The 21338-nt window shown below is 40.0% G+C and overlaps 1 protein-coding gene across 1 annotated transcript in view; it reads left to right on the top strand.

Moving 5' to 3' along the window:
• Positions 1–16004, top strand: part of PARP16 (poly(ADP-ribose) polymerase family member 16) — a 31733-nt gene extending 15729 nt beyond the window's left edge. Inside the window, exons 3-7 of the mRNA XM_073653417.1 lie at positions 1210–1347; positions 4342–4548; positions 7944–8115; positions 8286–8430; positions 13885–16004. Coding sequence (XP_073509518.1) covers positions 1210–1347; positions 4342–4548; positions 7944–8115; positions 8286–8430; positions 13885–14017 — 795 coding nt within the window. The 3' untranslated portion in view covers positions 14018–16004. The remainder of the gene's footprint in view (positions 1–1209; positions 1348–4341; positions 4549–7943; positions 8116–8285; positions 8431–13884) is intronic.
• The last annotated feature ends 5334 nt before the right edge of the window (positions 16005–21338 follow it).

Below are 21338 nucleotides of genomic sequence, written 5' to 3'. Positions count from 1 at the left end.
TTAATCAGTAGGAAATGTGTTTTTCTTATTTTCTGTCTAAACCTATTGCCGCGTGTTATAGTAAGGTGTGACCTATAGTCCGAAAAATACGATGCTTCGTGGATAATGTTTTAATATTAACTTAACCTCATAAACTATAGTCTTACATCCATAATGGTGTTTTCAATTGCCCCAGTATGTGCTGTTTAATACTATTCACTGTGATGGAGATGCAGCTCCCTAGTACTCCCCTCCCTTCTGGGACGCTATGTCACTGATCAGGGGGCTTGCTATTGGTTTCTGATACAAGCCAGCCCCCTGATAACCTCCCCTTCACACAGGCACAGATTATGGGGTGTGGATTGCCTTGCTTGTAATGCAAACTGCACCCCCTGACCAAGCCTGATGTGTGTGCGGGTTTGTAATGCCATGCTGTCTTGCTCTTCCTGGCTGACTCCCCTGTTATCTGTCCCTGCTTCTTTACAGCTTGTCTATGAAAGTCATAGCTCCCCTCCACAGCTGCAGGCAGTACCCCTCCCATAGTCTATTCCCTCCTCACCCGTACAGCACACACTTTTTAGCAAGATTTTTTTCTTGCTAAAAGGTGCGTCTTATAGTCCAAATAATATGGTAACTACAATGGGAAATTCAGGCTTTTTTTCATCAGAGTATGTGAAGAGCTCAAATGAGAGAGCAAAAGCCCCAATGCTAAAGCTTTGTTTTCGGAAGCTTTAGCTGTATTTAGCATTACAAAAAAAATGTGTCATTAAAAGGAACTTGTCACCTTGTACATGCAGTCCGATCTGTGGACAGACAAGTATAGAGAATGGTAAATAGGTTTGTTGGAAAAGATTCAGAATAATTTGTATTTTATTCATTGAAATCCCTGGTGTTTGTATGTATATGAGTCTAGTGGGCGGCCCTACTAGTGATTGACAGTCTTCACTGTATGATTGTGCATGCATATATAGCTGTCAATCACTATCATACAGTGAAGACTGTCAATCACTAGTAGGGCTGCCCACAGGACTCATACATACAAACACCGGGGATTTCCATGAATAAAATACATGTTTTGCTGAAACTTTTTCTACAAAAATCCGCTCCTCCTTCTCTATAACGCCCTGCCTGCAGATCCGATAACATTTTCAAGATGACAAGTTCCCTTTGAGTATATATATATATGTTGTATTTGGCATTTACTTGAGGTCTGTCTTTTGTTTTTGGTAGCTCGCCGACACAAACATCTTTCCCAGTCTTCGGGAATTCATCCAAAACAAGTCAAAGTTAGACACCAAACTTATCAATCTGCTGAGCTGGATTCTATCGGAGAAGCTATTCACCATCAGATGCCTTAAAAAGGAAAAGGTAAAGTTGTTTGGAAAGTTCTGCTGCCCTTCTTTTAAGGGTTGTCTCATGAAGACAGCCACAGTCCACATGCCCTATGAACCAGACTGTTCCCATTCTGGAGGGTTGGAGCCATGCTGTTACTACCAGTCATCTGGATATCCTCCTTGCAATACTACATACTGTGTAAATGTCTGGATGGGCATGGCTTCTCACACCAAAATCAGCCATGTGCTGGGAGCAGGCCCCGGGTGATCAGCTGAATGCATGATGCTGGCTCTTTGAAAGGGATCGGACCTTTAATCAGACACATAGTCAACATCGTTATGTAAAATGCTATAAGATTAGGAAATTTATAGGACTGTGCAGGATGGACTAGTGTCATTCATTATTCAACCAGTTATATTGTGTGATCAAATCTTGTATCCTTCTGTATCTTAGCGCCACTGACGTTACCTATTTCAAATGATAGGAATGATACAGTAAAATTTCCATAGCGGGCTTCCTCAGGACCATCATCGGCTGCCAGATTAATGGAATGTTTTTTAATGGAAATAATATTGACTTGACTTAAAGGGGTATTCCCATCTCCAATATCCTATCCCAATATATAATAGGTGTAATAATAATGATGATATTAGCAAATACCTCCAATTAGAAATGTAGTATAGTTTTTCTGATTCGCTATGTCTCTTTCCTCACGTGCAGTCATTACAGGACCTTAGGTATCAATGGTTACGGCCACTGATATAGTGATAGCTAGTTGCTAGTGGTCATAACCATGGATACCTAAGGTCCTGCAATGTCCTGCACATGAGGAAAGAGACATAGCAAATCAGAAAAACTATACTACATTTCTAATTGGAGATATTTGCTAATATTATTATTATTAAACCTACTACATATTGGGATAGGATCTTGGAGATTGGTTTATTCCTATCTTACCTCTGTAATTTGGAGGATCTTTACATGTACTATATGATACTTTTTGTATGTGTCATTTCTAGGTCTTGAGTTAAGCTATATTTGCCTAATAATATTTAAATAGGGGCTAGGTGCCCTATATAAATGTTTAGGCAGTTTAAATGCCATTTTGGGGGTGCCAGACTCCCTTTAATGTCTGTAAAGTATATCTGTGCAGGGCCCCTTTCTCATTGCATTTTGCCATGTTTGTTTATGTTTAATGTGCCTATAGATCCCCAATAATCCGACAGAGGCCATAAGAGTCCCCTTACCGCTATGCTAGTATACATCGGTAAACCTTTTTTCCTGTGTTATGGAATAGTACAGATTGCACAAGGACGACGTGCCCATACAGTGGCATCCACCGATGAATTGTTGCGTATCATTATCTATTCACTAGACTTGAAGCCAAAAGAGCCATGTAGAGTATGAGGGCGCAGCGTCTTGTAGATGCCTGTATACTCGCCGAGTTTTACAATCAGAAGACGATTCAGGAGAACGCTCTGGTTGTTTTTCCATCAAACTTCTTTTACGGCGTCACTCGCTGTTTTTTTGTGGCAGAATATTTTTTTTCTTTCTTGTGTGTATAAAATACTGAACCGCTCCATAGCGGAGCCGCCTGAATAATGGTCAGGTCACTCCTCTTAACTGATTCATGGCTTTGGAAACCTGAAGCGGTTAAAAGACGCTCAAAAGACTGAAGATGTGAACAGCGAGTTGTGTTTACATAGAAATGCATATGTCCATTCTCAATAGCATTTATTTAGGTCTGATTCAGGGGTCATAGAGAAAAAGACATGTGCGCAATGTATTTAAAAAAGAGCAATTGTGTATAAAAGAACAATTTTATTAGATAATCAACCTCATATAAAGACAACATGAACACAAGGACATTTAAAACACAAAACTGCATGAGAGGGGGATGGGTATGTCCAAAAAATAAAATATCCCCTGTCAATATGATGTCATAAATGAGAAGCAGTGACCCAAAACTAAGTGAAGTAACATCTGAATATCAAAAGTACAGTGACTATATACATGATAAGTATTATAATGCAGATAGGGATGGAACTACTAGAGAGTATTTATATTAAGGTAAATGTACCATGATAATAATTAAGAATGACACATTACAGACAGCAGGACAAATATATCTATAACATTGGTGTCAGACATAATGACAGATCAGCATTACAAAGACAATATAATAGTATTACCAATAATAGCAAATATACAGCAATGTTGATGTAATATGCTGAAAAATACTAGAAATAGGACATACCACAACCCACTCACACCACTCCAACGCCGTTTCGCTAGTGCTTCATCAGGGAGTGTCCTGCTGTCTGTAATGTGTCATTCTTAATTACTATCATGGTGTTCATGTTCTTTTTACTCTAATAAAACTGTTATTTTATACACAATTTCTCTGTTTTTAATACATTTTTGTAATTCTAACGTTGTCAGCATCCTAAGGATATGTGCACACATCTTTTTCTCTATAACTCCTGAATCAGCCCTAGATCAGCACCTATTTATTGTACTTTTTGGTATTTCCTTTGTTTATTGGGTTTTGCTGTCACAGTTAGTTGGAAGAATAGCTATTAAACTGAATGGTGGCTATGGCCTCTTTTTTACCAAGGTATTTTAATACATAAAGCCACAGACTAAGATCTTCCGATAGCTATTTTTTTCTTCAGTCTTTATTAGCTTCCGTTACTCATTAGATTTGGTTGTTTGAAACTTCAGGTCATCATGTTGTTTCTTTTAATGTTTTCATAGTTTATTTCTTATTATTGATTAATTCAATCTGTACTAACCCCAATAACGATACATTCAAAGTTCTCTGCAAAATCCATTCCATACATGTGAATAGGGTTGTTTCTGCAGCGTGTGCAAGGATTTCTGCAAGCTTTACACAGATGAATGGAACAGTCGTGGAAATGTTCTAACAGATGTGACGCTTGTGAATTGATCCTTAATGTCTGTATTACCCATATTGGCGTCCTTCTTCAGCCTCGTGTTAAGGCTGTCCTTCCCTTTCTGTTTTAGTTTGAGGACATCCAGGCCCTGCCAGGCTCTCCCTGTCTTGGTCTTCCAACTCCCGACTTCCTGTTTGAAGTAGAGTATTGCGAAAAGCTGAACGCCAAATTCCAGGAGACCCGTGGCGAGAAGGAGGTGATGTATGCTCTGCACGGCAGCCGTCTGGAGAACTTCCATTCCATACTGCACAATGGCTTGCACTGCCATCTGAACAAGGTGGGACATAGTAGCAGATATGATGCGGAGATCGCACATTTTTGTAACTTGTAGTCTTGAAATTGTTCTAAAGTATAATATTTCATAAAATAATTATTTTTTGGAGAATATGCTTCTCCAGACTATTTATCACTGTACTCTAGATCTTTGTATGTACAGTGGTGGCCAAAAGTATTGGCACCCCTGCAATTCTGTCAGATAATGCTCAGTTTCTTCCTGAAAATGATTGCCCTCACAAATTCTTTGGTATTATTATCTTCATTTAATTTGTCTTCAGTGAAAAAACACAAAAAGAATTGTCCTAAAGCCAAATTGGATATAATTCCACACCAAACCTAAAAAAAGGGGGTGGACAAAAGTATTGGCACTGTTTGAAAAATCATGTGATGCTTCTCTAACTCGTGTAATTAACAGCACCTGTAACTTACCTGTGGCACCTAACAGGTGTTGGCAATAACTAAATCACACTTTCAGCCAGTTAACATGGATTAAAGTTGACTCAACCTCTGTCCTGTGTCCTTGTGTGTACCACATTGAGCATGGAGAAAAGAAAGAAGACCAAAGAACTGTCTGAGGACTTGAGAAACCAAATTGTGAGGAAGCATGAGCAATCTCAAGGCTACAAGTCCATCTCCAAAGACCTGAATGTTCCTGTGTCTTCCGTGTGCAGTGTCATCAAGAAGTTTAAAGCCCATGGCACTGTGGCTAACCTCCCTAGATGTGGACAGAAAAGAAAAATTGACGAGAGATTTCAACGCAAGATTGTGCGGATGGTGGATAAAGAACCTCGACTAACATCCAAACAAGTTCAAGCTGCCCTGCAGTCCAAGGGTACAACAGTGTCAACCCGTACTATCCGTCGGCGTCTGAATGAAAAGGGACTGTATGGTAGGATACCCAGGAAGACCCCACTTCTTACCCCAAGACATAAAAAAGCCAGGCTGGAGTTTGTCAAAACTTACCTGAGAAAGGCTAAAACGTTTTGGAAGAATGTTCTCTGGTCAGATGAGACAAAAGTAGAGCTTTTTGGGAAAAAGCATCAACGTAGAGTGTACAGGAAATAAAAAGGGGCTTTCAAAGAAAAGAACACGGTCCCTACAGTCAAACATGGCGGAGGTTCCCTGATGTTTTGGGGTTGCTTTGCTGCCTCTGGCACTGGACTGCTTGACCGTGTGCATGGCATTATGAAGTCTGAAGACTACCAACAAATTTTGCAGCATAATGTAGGGCCCAGTGTGGGAAAGCTGGGTCTCCCTCAGAGGTCATGGGTCTTCCAGCAAGACAATGACCCAAAACACACTTCCAAAAGCACTATAAAATGGTTTGAGAGAAAGCACTGGAGACTTCTAAGGTGGCCAGCAATGAGGCCAGACCTGAATCCCATAGAACACCTGTGGAGAGATCTCAAAATGGCAGTTTGGAGAAGGCACCCTTCAAATATCAGGGACCTGGAGCAGTTTACCAAAGAAGAATGGTCTACAATTCCAGCAGAGCATTGTAAGAAACTCATTGATGGTTACCGGAAGCGGTTATTCGCAGTTATTTTGGCTAAAGGTTGTGCAACCAAGTATTAGGCTGAGGGTGCCAATACTTTTGTCTGGCCCATTTTTGGAGTTTTGTGTGAAATGATCAATGATTTGATTTTTGCTTCATTCTCTTTTGTGTTTTTTCCTTGCAAGCAAATTAAATGAAGATAATAAGACCAAAGAATTTGTGATTGCAATCATTTTCAGGAAGAAACTGAGTATTATCTGACAGAATTGCAGGGGTGCCAATACTTTTGGCCACCACTGTAGATCTGCTGCTGATTTTTGTATTTTCTCTAAAAAAAATATAACATGTAATTAATGGTTTGCAATCTCTTTGCCATCAATTGTGTAGAGACGTTTTCCATTCTGTTTTCACAAAAGGTGGCTGTCATCTATTCATCCCTGTGCAGACTGTTACATACGGCTCTTTTCAAATAAAACTATTGCCCTCTGCAAAACTTATATTATGGGTAAAGCTCCTGATGCATACCAACGATGGAGGACTATGATGTATGCCAACACAATAGGCTTTATCGCCCATAGGGTCCTATTATAAAAGACAAATATCTATTGGCATACATTATTTTGCTGTATACATTAGTCTTCTATGTTATTCCTTATTTTTTTATGGTATACTGTTTCAACAGAGACCAAAATGTCCTCCATCATTCACTGGAGTCATTTGGGTACACTTAGCGTGTAGGTTGTAAGTGAAAGAGCATGAAAAGGAATAAAGAGAGATTGGGACAACTCAAGGGCACCAAATATAGTAAATAATCAGATTTAACCAGTTATTTATACTTTTCTAATATATTATTTTTTTATAATATATTATTGATATATCTACCTATAATTTTTCTTTTTCTCTTTTTGGGTGATTTTTTTCTTTTTGTTTTTTGTCCTATGTGTTTTTTAATCATGTTTTTTACAAAAATGTTTAATGTTTTATGTCTTGAGAATAATACAATTTTGCATATATTTATATATTATTGTTCTTAAATCTGATTATTTACTATATTTGGTGCCCTTGAGTTGTCCCAATCTCTCTTTATTCCTTTTCATGCTCTTTTGCATCTATGGGGACATTGGCACAAATATATAACAAAAATTTAGTGTGGTGCTAGGTCTGCCTCCCATTTTTTCATTAGGTTGTAAGTGAACTAATGTGATCAACTTTTCCCGGCATACACTCTATGGACCCAATTCATCAATATCGGTGTTGCTTATGCCAGTCTTGATGAGGGGACGTGCTTGAGTCAGACACTCGGGATTCATGAAGAGATGCATGTCTCTTCATGAATCTGAAGGTCTGACAAGTGGCATGTGCCACAGCAGAAATCTTACTTCAGTCACATACTGGAGTGAGATTTCTGGAGTAGGGAACGCCACAAGCTGTGGTGTTATGAGCCCACCGCGCCCTCATCCTGCCCCAGGTCTGCCCACTTTATCGGAGCTACGAGGAACTAGAGTGAAAATACCAAAAATCAAAAAAGTTTTGTGACTTTTCAAAGCTTTTTTTAAGCCAGAATTCTGGCGTGAAAGCTTTGATGAATTGGGCCCTCTGTGATGAGATCACTAATGTGATCTGAGTGGTGGCTAACATAGAAGTTTGGTAGCGAGTTATTGAATGAAAGGATAACTCTAAGGTCTTCTATTTCCTCCTGAAAACTAACTGACACCATATTATACTTGGCAGGGCTTAGAGGGGCGACTTGTGTCAGTGGATTCTCTCTGTGCACCTCTTTGGTTCCCCGTGTCATGCTTGGCCCCTTCAGACTATGATCTGTTCACTATGTAAAAGTCATATTTAACATTTGTCACTTGATGGTTTTTTTCTGTCTTAATTTTTTTTTAATGTTTTTGCAGACCTCTTTATTTGGAGAAGGCACTTACTTATCTAGCGACCTGAGCTTAGCTCTTCTGTACAGTCCCCATGGACATGGATGGGCTCACAGCATATTGGGACCAATTCTTAGCTGTGTCGCAATGTGTGAAGTGATTGATCATCCTGATGTTAAGTGCCAAGTCAAGAAAAAAGGTGAGGGAAGTAAGAAGCATGCTTCCAAATTAGTTGAGGGCAGGAAAATGTTCCTTTTTTCTGAATATTCTGAATAGTTGTTTTTTAGCCGAGTCCTCTGTAAATGTTCAGTGTTCAGAGTTCTTCCCATTGATGTATAGCTTTACTTCCTTGCTTCGCTTTCTGCTCAGACTCATCTGAAATAGATCGTAAACGAGCCAGAGCACGGAACAGCGAGGGCGGAGACGTTCCAGAGAAATACTTTGTGGTGACCAATAACGAGTTATTACGAGTGAAATATCTTCTGGTATATTCTCAGGAGCAGCCACAGAGGAGGTGAGTGCACCACCTATATATTCTGTTAAGCGTTTTCCTTCATCCTCCTCTTCAGCGCGTTATTAGATAGGTGGAGGTTGGTGCTGGAATTTTCCTGGTGCTTTGGTTAGCTCCCAGGGACAGGACAGTACAGTAAGATTTAGTTGTGACAAGTGTGCAGTCTGGGGGACCTCCTTCTCTTTCTCAGCGGCTTTAGGATGCTGAGTGACAGGCTGGGGATATAGTGTAGCGAAATATCAGAACACAGTCATTAATTCAGGGATGGCAGTGGCTTCCGGATAATGGAAAAGTACCAAAAAAAAGTACAATACCATAATTGTACTCACTGGAACCTTCAGTAGTTTAGAAATTCTTCTGTAACCTATGCCATCAGTATGTTTTGCAACAATAAGGTTGCGAAGGTCTTGAGACAGCTCACTGGTTTTTCCTATCACAAGGTGTTTCATGGTAATGAGATACCTTTTTATAGAACATCAGTTGAGCCAGCTGATATTATTTTTCACTAAGTAGCATGATTGCTTTCTAATTACTGATAGATTTCAGCTGGTATCATGACTTTCCATGGCTTTCTGAGCCGCTCTTTCTTCTTATGTTCAATACTTTTTCCCTGTGCTATTTCTCATAACTTAATTTCTGGACATCTATGGTTTGATTCCTTTCATTGTGTGGATTGGATGGGTTGTTACCGACATCTGGTGAGAATTTCATGTCAATAGCAACTTTAGAAATATATTTGCTTAGAAAATTGGTAACGTGTTCAATACTTATTCATCCGCTGTATGTAAATTTCTAATACACTTTATGTAACAAATCCTTATGATTTCTAGAGTTCTGTCTGTAGTCATGAAACCTTCATTGTTTAATTCCAGAGGAATTTAACAATAAGATGTTGGATACGACTCTGCTTCTGTAACAAGTCATGCAGCTGTGTGATTTTTTACATGAGGAGTAAACTTTAAGGCTATGTTCTCAAGATGAGCTTTTATTTAGTTTTTGATTTTGCAGATTTTCTGCACCATTACTGCACCTATTAAAGGGGTGGTCCAACGCTAACACTGATTTAATCCTAAATGTCTATTTAATATAATAATCTAATTGCTTTTCTAATATAACTTAATTAAAAATTTGCTCTCTACACTATCTAACTACTTGTTTGATGATGCTTCGTTTGAGAATTCCCAGTCCATGCTAGGTTAGTTAAAAAAATCGTTATCAGGGGGCAGGGGCTGCATCATGAGTGACGTCTGTTTCAGGGGCTGGGCTAGACCCTTCTGTACTGAGCATGTGTCGGTTGTAAATTCCAATGTATACTCAATAGGATCTTGTAGCTGTGCAGTATTCTTTTTAATGCACAGTGACAATGCACTCCCTCGCCGGCTCTGATGAGACGTGATGAACCGGAAAGAGAGCACACTGTCAGTGCGCATTGTAAGGAGATTACCTGCCATGCAGGAAAAGTAGAGACTGGCCACGTCCCGAAACTAATGTCTCTTGTGAAGGAGGGGCTGGTTTCTGCTTTTGCAAGTCTATGGGAAAAATCTGCACATAAAACTCTGCGCACCCGCAAGAGAAATTGACATGTTGCAGATTTGAAACATGCACCACATGTCAGTTTACGCTGAATAAAAAAAAAAGTACAGTGGGAAAGAGATTTCCACGGATCCCATCCACTTTGCTGGAACTGTAAGACACTGCATTTCCGACGCAGCAAAAATATGCTGCATTAAGACTCATTCAAAGACTTCAATGAAGAGATGCTCAGCTCCTACATAAGTGCGCACATAGCAGTGTACAGGCTTACAGTACAGTACACTCTGTGTACAGGCTCACAGTATAGGTACACGATATACAGCAATACAGACGTATTGAAGTATAGTGTGCCAGCAATTAAACGACCACTTGTTCATGTCTCCTAGTGGGGCTGTAAAAAAAATAAATAAATAAGACTAAAAAAGATCCATCGAAAAAATTTAAGCTTATAGCACAACGCATATCACGTTTCTTACAAGTATTTTATCTAAACAATCAAAAATATAAAAAAATTGGTAGTAAGCATCCATAAAAGTCTGAACTATAAGTACATCATGTTATTTATTCTGTATGGTAAATGTTGTGTGTGTGATCTCAAATTTGGACTCATCAGACCAAAGCACAGATTTCCACTGGTCTAATGTCCATTCCTTGTGTTCTTTAGCCCAAACAAGTCTCTTCTGCTTGTTGCCTGTCCTTAGCAGTGGTTTCCTAGCAGCTATTTTACCATGAAGGCCGGCTGCACAAAGTCTCCTCTTAACAGATGTTGAAAAGATATGTCTACTGCTAGAACTCTGTGTGGCATTGACCAGGTCTCTAATCTGAGCTGCTGTTAACCTGCGATTTCTGAGGCTGGTGACTTGGATAAACATCCTCAGAAGCAGAGGTGACTCTTGGTCTTCCTTTCCTGGGGCGGTCCTCATGTGAACCAGTTTCTTTGTAGCGCTTGATGGTTTTTGCAACTGCACTTGGGGACACTTTCAAAGTTTTCCCAACTTTTCGGACTGACTGACCTTCATTTCTTAAAGTAATGATGGGCACTCGTTTTTCTTTACTTAGCTGCTTTTTTCTTGCCATAATACAAATTCTAACAGTCTATTCAGTAGGACTATCAGCTGTGTATTCACCAGACTTCTGCACAACACAACTGATGGTCCCAACCTCATTTATAAGGCAAGAAATCCCACTTATTAAACCTGACTGGGCACACCTGTGAAGTGAAAACCATTTCCGGTGACTACCTCTTGAAGCTCATCAAGAGAATGCCAAGAGTGTGCTAAGCCGTCATCAAAGCTAAAGGTGGCTACTTTGAAGAACCTAGAATATAAGACATATTTTCAGTTGTTTCACACTTTTTTTGTTAAGTATATAATTCCACATGTGTTAATTCATAGTTTTGATGCCTTCAATGTGAATGTACAATTTTCATAGTCATGAAAATACAGAAAAATCTTTAAATGAGAAGGTGTGTCCAAACTTTTGGTCTGTACACTGTATATACACAGTGCTGCTCACCATTATTAGCACTCCTTCATTTTTTTCATAGAGTGTACAACATCTTCAGAAATAAATGGAATGGAAATGTACCAAAGTTATAGCCTCAGGATTTTTTAATTAGTGGTCCAAAGTAATACAACAATAAAACATTGTTTTTCAACTTCCGTGTTGCAATTTCAAAGTAAAAACAGAATAAACAGCATGTGTAGCAATAAAGGCACCCCTAATTAATACTTGGTTGCACACCCTTTGGCATTGCTGACAGCCTCCAAACGTTTCTTGTAGCCATCTATAAGCTTCTTGCACTTCTCAGTTGTAATTTTCTTCCCTCTTCCTTTGCAATTTGTTCAAGTTGTTGGATTTTTGCAGGGCTCTTTTTTTCAATGGCAGATTTCAGCTCACCCCAAAGATTTTCAATGGGATTGAGGTCAGGACTCATTGCTGGCCATTTTAAAACAGTCCATTTTTTTTCTTTTTCAACCATTCCTGTGTACTTTTGGATGTGTGCTTTGGGTCATTGTATTGCTAGAGGACCCACTTTGACTCAAACCAAGTTTTCTTACACTGGGTAGGACACTCTAAAATCTCTTGATAATTCTCTGATTTCATGATTGCTGTGATACTGTCAAGGCCTCCAGTATCAGATGCAGCAAAGCAACTCCACATCATTATGGATCTTCCACCATGCTTAACTGTTGGTAAGGTGTTCTATTCCTTATAAGCTTCATTGCGCCGGCTGTAAACAAACTGTTGCTTTACATTGCCAAAACCTCTAGTTTTGTTTCATCTGTCCACAAAACATTTCCCCAGAAGGATTGTGGTTTGTCAAGGTACTCTTTGACAAGGATCAGTCGTTCCTTTTTATGTCTTTTCTTCAGCAATGGTTTCTTCCTTGACCTTTGCCCATGAAGCTCTGCTTGTTTAGGGTGTTTTGTAAGGTACTTTTTGAAACCATGACCTCAGACTGTTCCAGGTCGGCCTTCAGGTCTTTGGATGTTTGACGTGTTGTTTTTTCCACCATTTGCATCAATGTTCGAAGACATCTCTTGTCAATTTTCCGCTTTCTCCCACGTCCAGGGATGTTCTAGATGGTTACATGCTTGGCAAACTTCTTAATAACATTGTGCACTGTTGAAACTGGGATACCAAAGTCTTGGGAGATGGCCTTATACCGTTTGAAAGTCTTGTGTTTGCTAATAATAGCAGTTCTGTTGTCCTCAGACAGCTCCTTTGTCTTCATTATTGTGACAAAGGAACAGGGCCTATCATGTGGCTTTTTAAAACAATGAAGTCATCATTCATTGGCTAATTCATGTTACATGGGAACCGACAATTAATCACAGGTGAATCCCTTTTGTGATTTACCAAAGGCGACTCAAAATTTGTTTTCATATTAAATTAATGTATAGGTTGCCTATATCCGTGCACAGCAAGCTTTAGGATTTTTCTATTTTTCCCTCCCATTGTTTTTTGCTTTAAATTATTGTTTATCATTTGCTCTTTTGTATTTAACACAAGGGCTCTATACAAAAAACTGTTTCACTTGATTTATTTTCTTCAGGAGATATTCCACATTATGTCCTTAAACTTAATGGGTGCCAATAACGATGAGCAGGACTGTATATATCAAAAAAACCTCTAGAATTACTACTTTTTTTTCACCTTGGCTCCAAAAATGGAATAAATAGCGATCAAGAAGTCATATGTATGCCAACAAAAATTATCAATAAAACAGCTCTCTAAGCAAAATGCAAGTGCTCTCCCAGCGCCATCAATGGAAAAAAAAATCTCTAAAATATGGTGACACAAAAACTAATGATTTTTCCAACACATCACATTTTATGGTAAAATAAATTCTGCCATTGAAAATTACGACTCGTCCATCCAAAACAACACAAAACAGCCCCTATAACAGAAAAATATTTAACATTAGACTGTTAGAAGGCAAAGAGTGAGAAACAAAAGCAAAAAGAGGCTGTTTATAGTTCGATTCATCCAAAAGGGGCTGTTTTAGGCTGTGTGCACACGTTGCAGATTTGCAAGCAAAACCTGATGCCAGCAAAGTGATTGAGAAACCTGAAGTGTCATGCACACGTTGAGTATTTTTCACTTGCAGATTTGGTGCAGAAAAAAATCTGCAGCTTGTCAATTCTCTGTGCGTCTTTCACCCATTGAATGCACTGAAAAAACGCAGGCAAAAACGCAACGTTTTTGAGGCTGCGTTTTCCTGCAGAAATGGTGCAGAAATTTCTGCACACAAGATACTCAATGTGTGCACATAGCCTTAAAGTCACAGTGCCACTCTCCATGGGTTGCATTGGGATTTGAAGCTAAAGAGAAGAGGGCTGAGCTGCTCCCATGTTCCTTGTTTTATGTCCACACTTTCCATTGTTCACAATATTTTTTTCTATCTTTTCCCTCATGCAGGTCCAGGAAGCCATCTTGGTTCTCAAACCATCGGTTTGCTATCTTAATGACGTTGTATCTCTTTGTGCTGATTGTCATTGGGTTGAGCAGTTCCAAGACGTTTATGCATCACTGGAACAGACTCTTGAGCTGAAGTCCTAGTTGTCTTCCTTTCTACCACCTGCACCAGAAGCCTTAACTATGTACTTATGCCACAGCCATTCAGACTTTAACACTTGACTTGTTTAAGCAGAAAGACATTCCAGCTCCTAGAAACTCTGGAGACATTTATGAGTGGCGGAGAACAGCCGTACGTATATTTTTTATTAATATTCCAACAGTTATAGACTTTTAATGCCACTAAGCAATAGAAGATGTCAAGACTCCTGCAGTGGATTCCTTAGGGAAATTTACATCTATCCGAGATGTCAAAAGAAATTAAAAATTATGATGGTAATAAAATTATGATTTTCATATCAGTTTATAACAGCGCAGCAGTGTTAGATTGTCTGCTGCTCCCACTCACATTCCATCTGAAAATGATCACAAAACTGACTTTTTTCTTCACAGTGGACATTGGTAAATAAAAACGAATGTTTTTCTTGTGAAATGTTTTTATTTGAGACTGGTGAAATAAGACATGCCGGGGCCCGCACTTAGGTTAAGTTCACATGTCCTTTTTGTTTTTTCTTTTTCATGCCCTCCAAAAAATGTACTCCCATGCAATGGATTGGTGTCTGATTTTACCATCAGAGTTTTATCAGCTTTTCTCATATGCAAAAAACATGATGGAGGTTTCCAAAGCTTCTCCTGTCAAACAGTCAGTGACAGCACTTAGATGCAACTAGGATGACATCAGTGCGCTGTCTGTATTTTTTTTACTGACCCATTCACTTTAACAGTCCGCAGAATGGATCAGAATTGGACTACTCTCTGCTGTAAGTAGACCACTGGTCAGCAAAAGAAAAACTGACTCCTGAATAGCGCCATAAAATGCAATGTGTCAGTGAAAAGCACTGACCGCACATGGCCGACAAGCACTGACGTGAATGACTCCTTAGGGTAGTGTTATAAACTGGGTAGAATGATATATAAAAGTGCTTCTCTCTAAATTAGAATATTATAAAAAAGTTAAATTATTTCAGTTACATAAATACATAAAGTGAGACTCCTATATTATATAGAGTCATTACAAACAGAGTGATCTATTTCAAGTGTTTATTTCTGTTAATGTTGATGATTATGGCTTGCAGCCAATGAAAACACAAAAGTCATTATCTCAGTAAATTGAAATAATTGACAAAAAAACACATCCAAAGGCTTCCTAAGCTTTTAAAAAGGTCCCTTAGTCTGTTTCAGTAGGCTCCACAATCATGGGGAAGACTGCTGATTTGACAGATGTCCAGAAGGCAGTCATTGACACACTCCACAATGTCCCAGAGTTCCAATTTTCATTTGGAAATCAAGGTCCCAGCGTCTGGAGGAAGAGTGGAGAGGCCACAATCCAAGCTGCTTGAGGTCTAGTGTGAAGTCTCCACAATCAGTGATGGTTTGGGGAGCCATGTCATCTGCTGGTGTAGGTTCACTGAGTTTTATCAAGACCAAAGTCAGCGCAGCCATCTACCAGGAAATTGTAGAGCACTTCATGCTTCCCTCTGCTGACAAGCTTTTTGGAGATGGAAATTTCATTCTCCAGCAGGACTTGGCCCCTGTCCACACTGCCAAAAGTACCAATACCTGGTTTAAAAACAACAGTATCACTGTGCTTGATTGGCAGCAAACTCGCCTGACCTTAACCCCATAGAGAATCTATGGGGTATTGTCAAGAGGAAGATGAGAGACACCAGACTCAACAATGCAGACGAGCTGAAGGCTGCTATCAAAGCAACCTGGGCTTCCATAACACCTCAGCATTGCCACAGGCTGATCGCCTCCATGCCACGCCGCATTGATGCAGTAATTGATGCAAAAGGACCCCTGACCAAGTATTGAGTGCATTTACTGAACATACATTTCAGTAGGCCAATATTTCGGATTTTAAAATCATTTTTCAAGCTGGTGTTATAAAGTATTCTAATTTACTGAGATAATGACTTTTGTGTTTTCATTGGCTGTAAGCCATAATCATCAACATTATCAGAAATAAACACTTGAAATAGATCACTCTGTTTGTAATGACTCTATATAATATATGAGTTTCACTTTTTGTATTGAAGAACTGAAATAAATTAACTTTTTGATGATATTCTAATTTAGTCAGAAGCACTTGTAGGTTTGCGGTTAAAAAATTAGTAAAAACTGTATTTTATTCATTGAAATCCCTGATATTTGTGTGCATGAGTCCAGTGGGAGGTCCACCTCAGTGATTGACTGCTGTCGCTGAATGCACAATCATACTATGAAAATTGTTAATAACTGAATAGGACCGCCCACTGGACTCCTATGCATACAAACCCCAGGGATTTCAATTAAAAATATGCGAGTCTTACTGAAACTTTTCTCACGAAAATGTATATCAGTCTGATCAGCTCCTCCTGCTCTATAACATCCTGACTGCAGATCAGGTACCATTTTCACCGTGACAGGTTCCCTTTAAACTGTAAGTTGTACTGAGCTGTAATGTGGCACCCATAGGTATGGAGGTACTCACCCCAAAAAGTTTTGATTTTAGTGGAAGATTGCAATCCATGACGGAGCCTGTATGTTAGAAAACAGAGGACATATGTTTGATAGTAGCCAGCAGTAGGTCTGAGTGCTGTTGTACCAGCTCCATGCACATGCCTTTCCGCCTGAAAGATTCCTAAATCTTGTATACTCATTACAGAACTGGTGTCCATATCATTTAACCACTTGGAGATGGCCTTTTTTTGCACTTTCATTTTATATTCTTACCTTCCAAAAACAATCTCTTTTAGCTTTCCATTGAGGGCTTGTTTGTTGCTGGATGAGTTGAAGTTTTGAATGACACCATTTATTTTAACATACAATTTACTAAAAAAAATGGGGAAAAAAATTTCAAGTAGGATGTTATTGAAAAAGTATTTTGCTATTTTCTCGGTTTTGTTTTTACGACGTTCACTTTGTGGTCAGAGATGACCTGGTAAATTTGTATATATTTTTTTCTTACTACTTAATAAAAAATAATAATAAACATTGCAAGAATAAATTTTGCTTTGGTTACTATATTCTGAGAGTCATTTATATATTTTTGTTAATAAAGCTGTATGAGCACTTGTTTTTTTTTTGGGGGGGGGGTGAGATCTACGGTGAAGGAAATAATTATTTGATCCCTTGCTGTTTTTGTAAGTTTGCCCACTGACAAAGACATGAACAGTCTATCATTTTAAGGGTAGGTTAATTTTAACATTGAGAGATAGAATATCCAAAAAAAAACAAGAAAATCACATTGTATAAATTAGATACATTTTTTTACATTTTGCACTGAGAAATAAGTATTTGATCCCCTACAAACCATTATGAATTCTGGCTCCTACAGACCAATTAGACGCTCCTAATCAACTCGTTACCTGCATTAAAGACAGCTGTCTTACATAGTCACCTGTATAAAAGACTCCTCCACAGACTCAATTAATCAGTCAGACTCTGACCTCTACAACATGGGCAAGACCAAAGAGCTTTCTAAGGATGTCGAGGACAAGATCATAGACCTGCACAAAGCTTTAATGGGCTACAAAACCATAAGTAAGACGCAGGGTGAGACAACTGTTGGTGCAATAATAAGAAAATGGAAGAAATACATAATGACTGTCAATCGACATCGATCTGGGGCAGCATACAAAATCTCACCTTGTGGGGTATCCTTGATCATGAAGAAGGTGAGAGATCAGCCTAAAACTACACGGGGGGGAACTTGTTAATGATCTCAAGGCAGCTGGGACCACAGTCACCAAGAAAACCATTGGTAACACATTATGCCTTAAAGGTTTTTAAATCCTGCAGTGCCCGCAAGGTCCCCCTGCTCAAGAAGGCGCATGTGCAGGTCCGTCTGAAGTTTGCCAATGAACATCTGGATGATTCTGTGAGTTATTGGGAGAAGGTGCTGTGGTCAGATGAGACAAAAATTGAGCTCTTTGACATTAACTCAACTCGCCGTATTTGGAGGAAGAAGGATGAGTACAATCCTAAGAACATCTTCTCAACCGTGAGGCATGGTGGGGGAAACATTATACTTTGGGGATGCTTTTCTGCAAAGGCGACATGACGACTGCACCGTACTGAAGGGAAGATGGATGGGGTCATGTATCGCAAGGTTTTGGCCAACAACCTCCTTCCCTCAGTAAGAGCATTGAAGATGGGTCGTGGCTGGGTCTTCCAGCAAGACAATGACCCAAAACATACAGCCAGGGCAACAAAGGAGTGGCTCAAAAAGAAGCACATTAAGGTCATGGAGTGGCCTACCCAGTCTCCAGAACTTAATCCCATAGAAAACTTATGGAGGAAGTTGAAGCTCCGAGTTGCCAAGCGACAGCCTCAAAATCTTAATGATTTAGAGATGATCTGCAAAGAGGAGTGGACCAAAATTCCTCCTGACATGTGCGCAAACCTCATCCTCAACTGCAAAAAACGTCTGACTGCTGTGCTTGCCAACAAGGGTTTTGCCACCAAGTATTAAGTGTTGTTTGCGAGAAGGATCAAATACTTATTTCTCACTGCAAAATGCAAAAAAAATTATCTAATTTATACAATGTGATTTTCTTGATTTTTTTTGGGGGGTATTCTATCTCAATGTTAAAATTAACCTACCGTTAAAATTATAGACTGTTCATGTCTTTGTCAGTGGGCAAACTTACAAAAACAGCAAGGGATCAAATAATTATTTCCTTCACTGTAGATATTATTGATAGCATTTTGGGTTTCATACTACTTTGTAATCTTTTTGTAAGAGCACCTCACTACTATGTCATAGGGAAACAAATAGGCATCAGAAGCAAATTCCACCCCACTTTCCTAACCTTTTAAATGCTGCTGTCATAATTGACTGTGGCTTCTAAGAGGTTAAACTGTTGTGATGGAATCTAGCTCCAATTTCATTATTTCCTCTCAGGTGCCGTGTGTATAACACAGCCGGCACTCACGCTTTATGGAGTGGTCTTAGCTCAGGAATTTGCTCCATATAGTAAGTGTACACATCTACTGTAAGTGTGTGGGTTATGTTGCTAGAGGGTTAAAGTGAAGCTGTCAGCAGGTTTTTGTAATCTGAGATCAGCATGATGTCGGGGCAGAGAGCCTGATTCCAGTGATGTGTCACTTACTGGACTGCTTGGTGCAGTTTTGATATAATTCCTGTTTTCTCTGCTGTTGATGTAGAGTGGTCAGAATGCTGAGCTGTTTTTAACCTCGCTCACGCCCTGCAGTGGTGGGGGCTGGGTTACACAAATTAGCTGGACTGCATGGCACATGACACCTAGTCCACTAGTCATAATCTCCTGCTGATAAACATTGATTGTATTGAAACTACAGTAAGCTGCTGAGCAACTAACACATCCCTGGCATGGGGTTTTCAGACCCTACATCATGCTGCTCTCAGATTAAATATCAAACACCTGCTGACAGATTCCTTTTAAGGCTAAGCACTTTTTCAATAGAAAAAGGTGCCAGCTCAACATATTATAGGGATCAGTCTGCATGGAAGAACACTGACAAGCGCAGGAATCATGGGAAAAACCAACTGGGGTTCCAGTTTCTGGTGAAATTATAAAATATTCTTACTTTATTTGCACATTAAAATGCTTCATAACGGCAAAGTGAGGGACAGAGAAAAATGTGGCGTGGCGACGCGTTACGAAGACGATCCGGTGTTCTTCCTCAAAGCCTGATGGGAAAATTTTCCCATTGATCCTATAAACCAACATGGGCAAAATCCAATTGGTTAAAAAAAAACATGTGGTAAATCAATTTGGAAATGACATAAAGAACATATGTGAACAAGAAATAAAAAAAACAGTGCAGATAAATGACAATAAGACATACAGTGGGGAAATGAAGTATTTGATACACTCCCGAATTTTCAAGTTTTCCCACCTACAAATAATGCAGAGGTCTGTAATTTTATCGTAGGTACACTTCAACTGTGAGAGACAGAATCTTAAAAAAAATCCAGAAAATCACATTGTATGATTTTTACATAATTCATTTGCATTTTATTTCATGAAGTAAATATTTGATACAATAAAAAACATAACTTAATATTTGGTACAGAAACCTTTGTTGCAGCAGGGATTTTGGCCCACTCCTCCATAAAGATCTTCTCCAGATCTTTCAGGTTTCGGGGCTGTTACTGGGCAGCATTGAGTTTCAGCTCCCTCCAAAGATTTTCTATTGGGTTCAGGTCTGGAGACTGGCTAGGCCACTCCAGGACCTTGAAATGCTTCTTACGGATCCACTCCTTAGTTGCCTTGGCTGTGTGTTTCGGGTCACTGTCATTCTGTAAGACTCAGCCACGACCCATCATCAATGCTCTTACTGAGGGAAGGAGGTTGTTGGATAAAATCTTGCGATACATGGCCTCATCCATCCTCCCTTCAATACAGTGCAGTCATCCTGTTCCCTTTGCAGAAAAGCATCCCCAAAGTATGATATTTCCCCCACCATGCTTCACGGTTGGGACGGTGTTTTTGGGGTTGTACTCATCCTTCTTCCTCCAAACATGGCGAGCTGCGTTCATGCCAAAAAGTTATATTTTGGTCTCATCTGACCACATGACTTTCTTCCATGCCTCCTCTGCATCATCCTGAGACATGTGCTGGCATGAGCAGGGGGACCTTTTGTGGCCTGCAGGATTTTAATCCATGGCGGCATAGTGTGCTACTAATGGTAATGTTTGAGACTGTGGTCCTGTGCTCTCTTCATGTCATTGACCAGGTTCTCCTGTGTAGTTCTGGACTGATTCCTGACATTTCTCAGAATCATCCTTACCCCACGAGGCAAGATCTTGCATGGAACCCCAGACCAAGGAAGATTGACAGTTGTAGCGCCGGCGTCCCTGCCCTCTGCTAGGCAGGGACGCTGTTCCCCTCACCCCTCTGCTCCTTCCCGGCCACTGTGCTTAGGGCGCGCGCGCTCCCTCCCTCTTAAAGGGGCCGCGCGCGCCGTCCTAAGGAGTCCCCGGCCAATGGCCGGAGGACTTCACCATATATAAGGCACCTCCTCCAAAATGGAGGTGCCCGAGCAATGTTGTTGCACTGTTCACTACTCTGCTTCAGCCCTCAGGTCCCATTGCCAGTTACCTGCCAGTTACCTGCCAGAATCCTGCCAGTTTGCTGTCTGTTTCCTGCCTGACATTCCTCCTACCTGCTTGCTAGCCTGAGGTCCGACGGTCTGCCTTCCGACTCCTGTCAGTCTGTCTATGGACCAGCTTGCCCGCTCACCTGGGAGCGCACATCTGCTACCTGCCTGCTAGCCTACCTGGAGGCTCCACCGTCACGTGCTGTGACCACCTGCCATTCCAGAATCTC

Source organism: Phyllobates terribilis, unplaced genomic scaffold (assembly GCF_046119375.1).
Source record: "Phyllobates terribilis strain yellow unplaced genomic scaffold, ASM4611937v1 Scaffold_11__3_contigs__length_659146591, whole genome shotgun sequence".
Taxonomy (NCBI): Eukaryota; Metazoa; Chordata; class Amphibia; order Anura; family Dendrobatidae; genus Phyllobates; species Phyllobates terribilis.
Note: the sequence above shows the minus strand (reverse complement) of the source record. Positions and strands in the feature narration are given on the sequence as shown.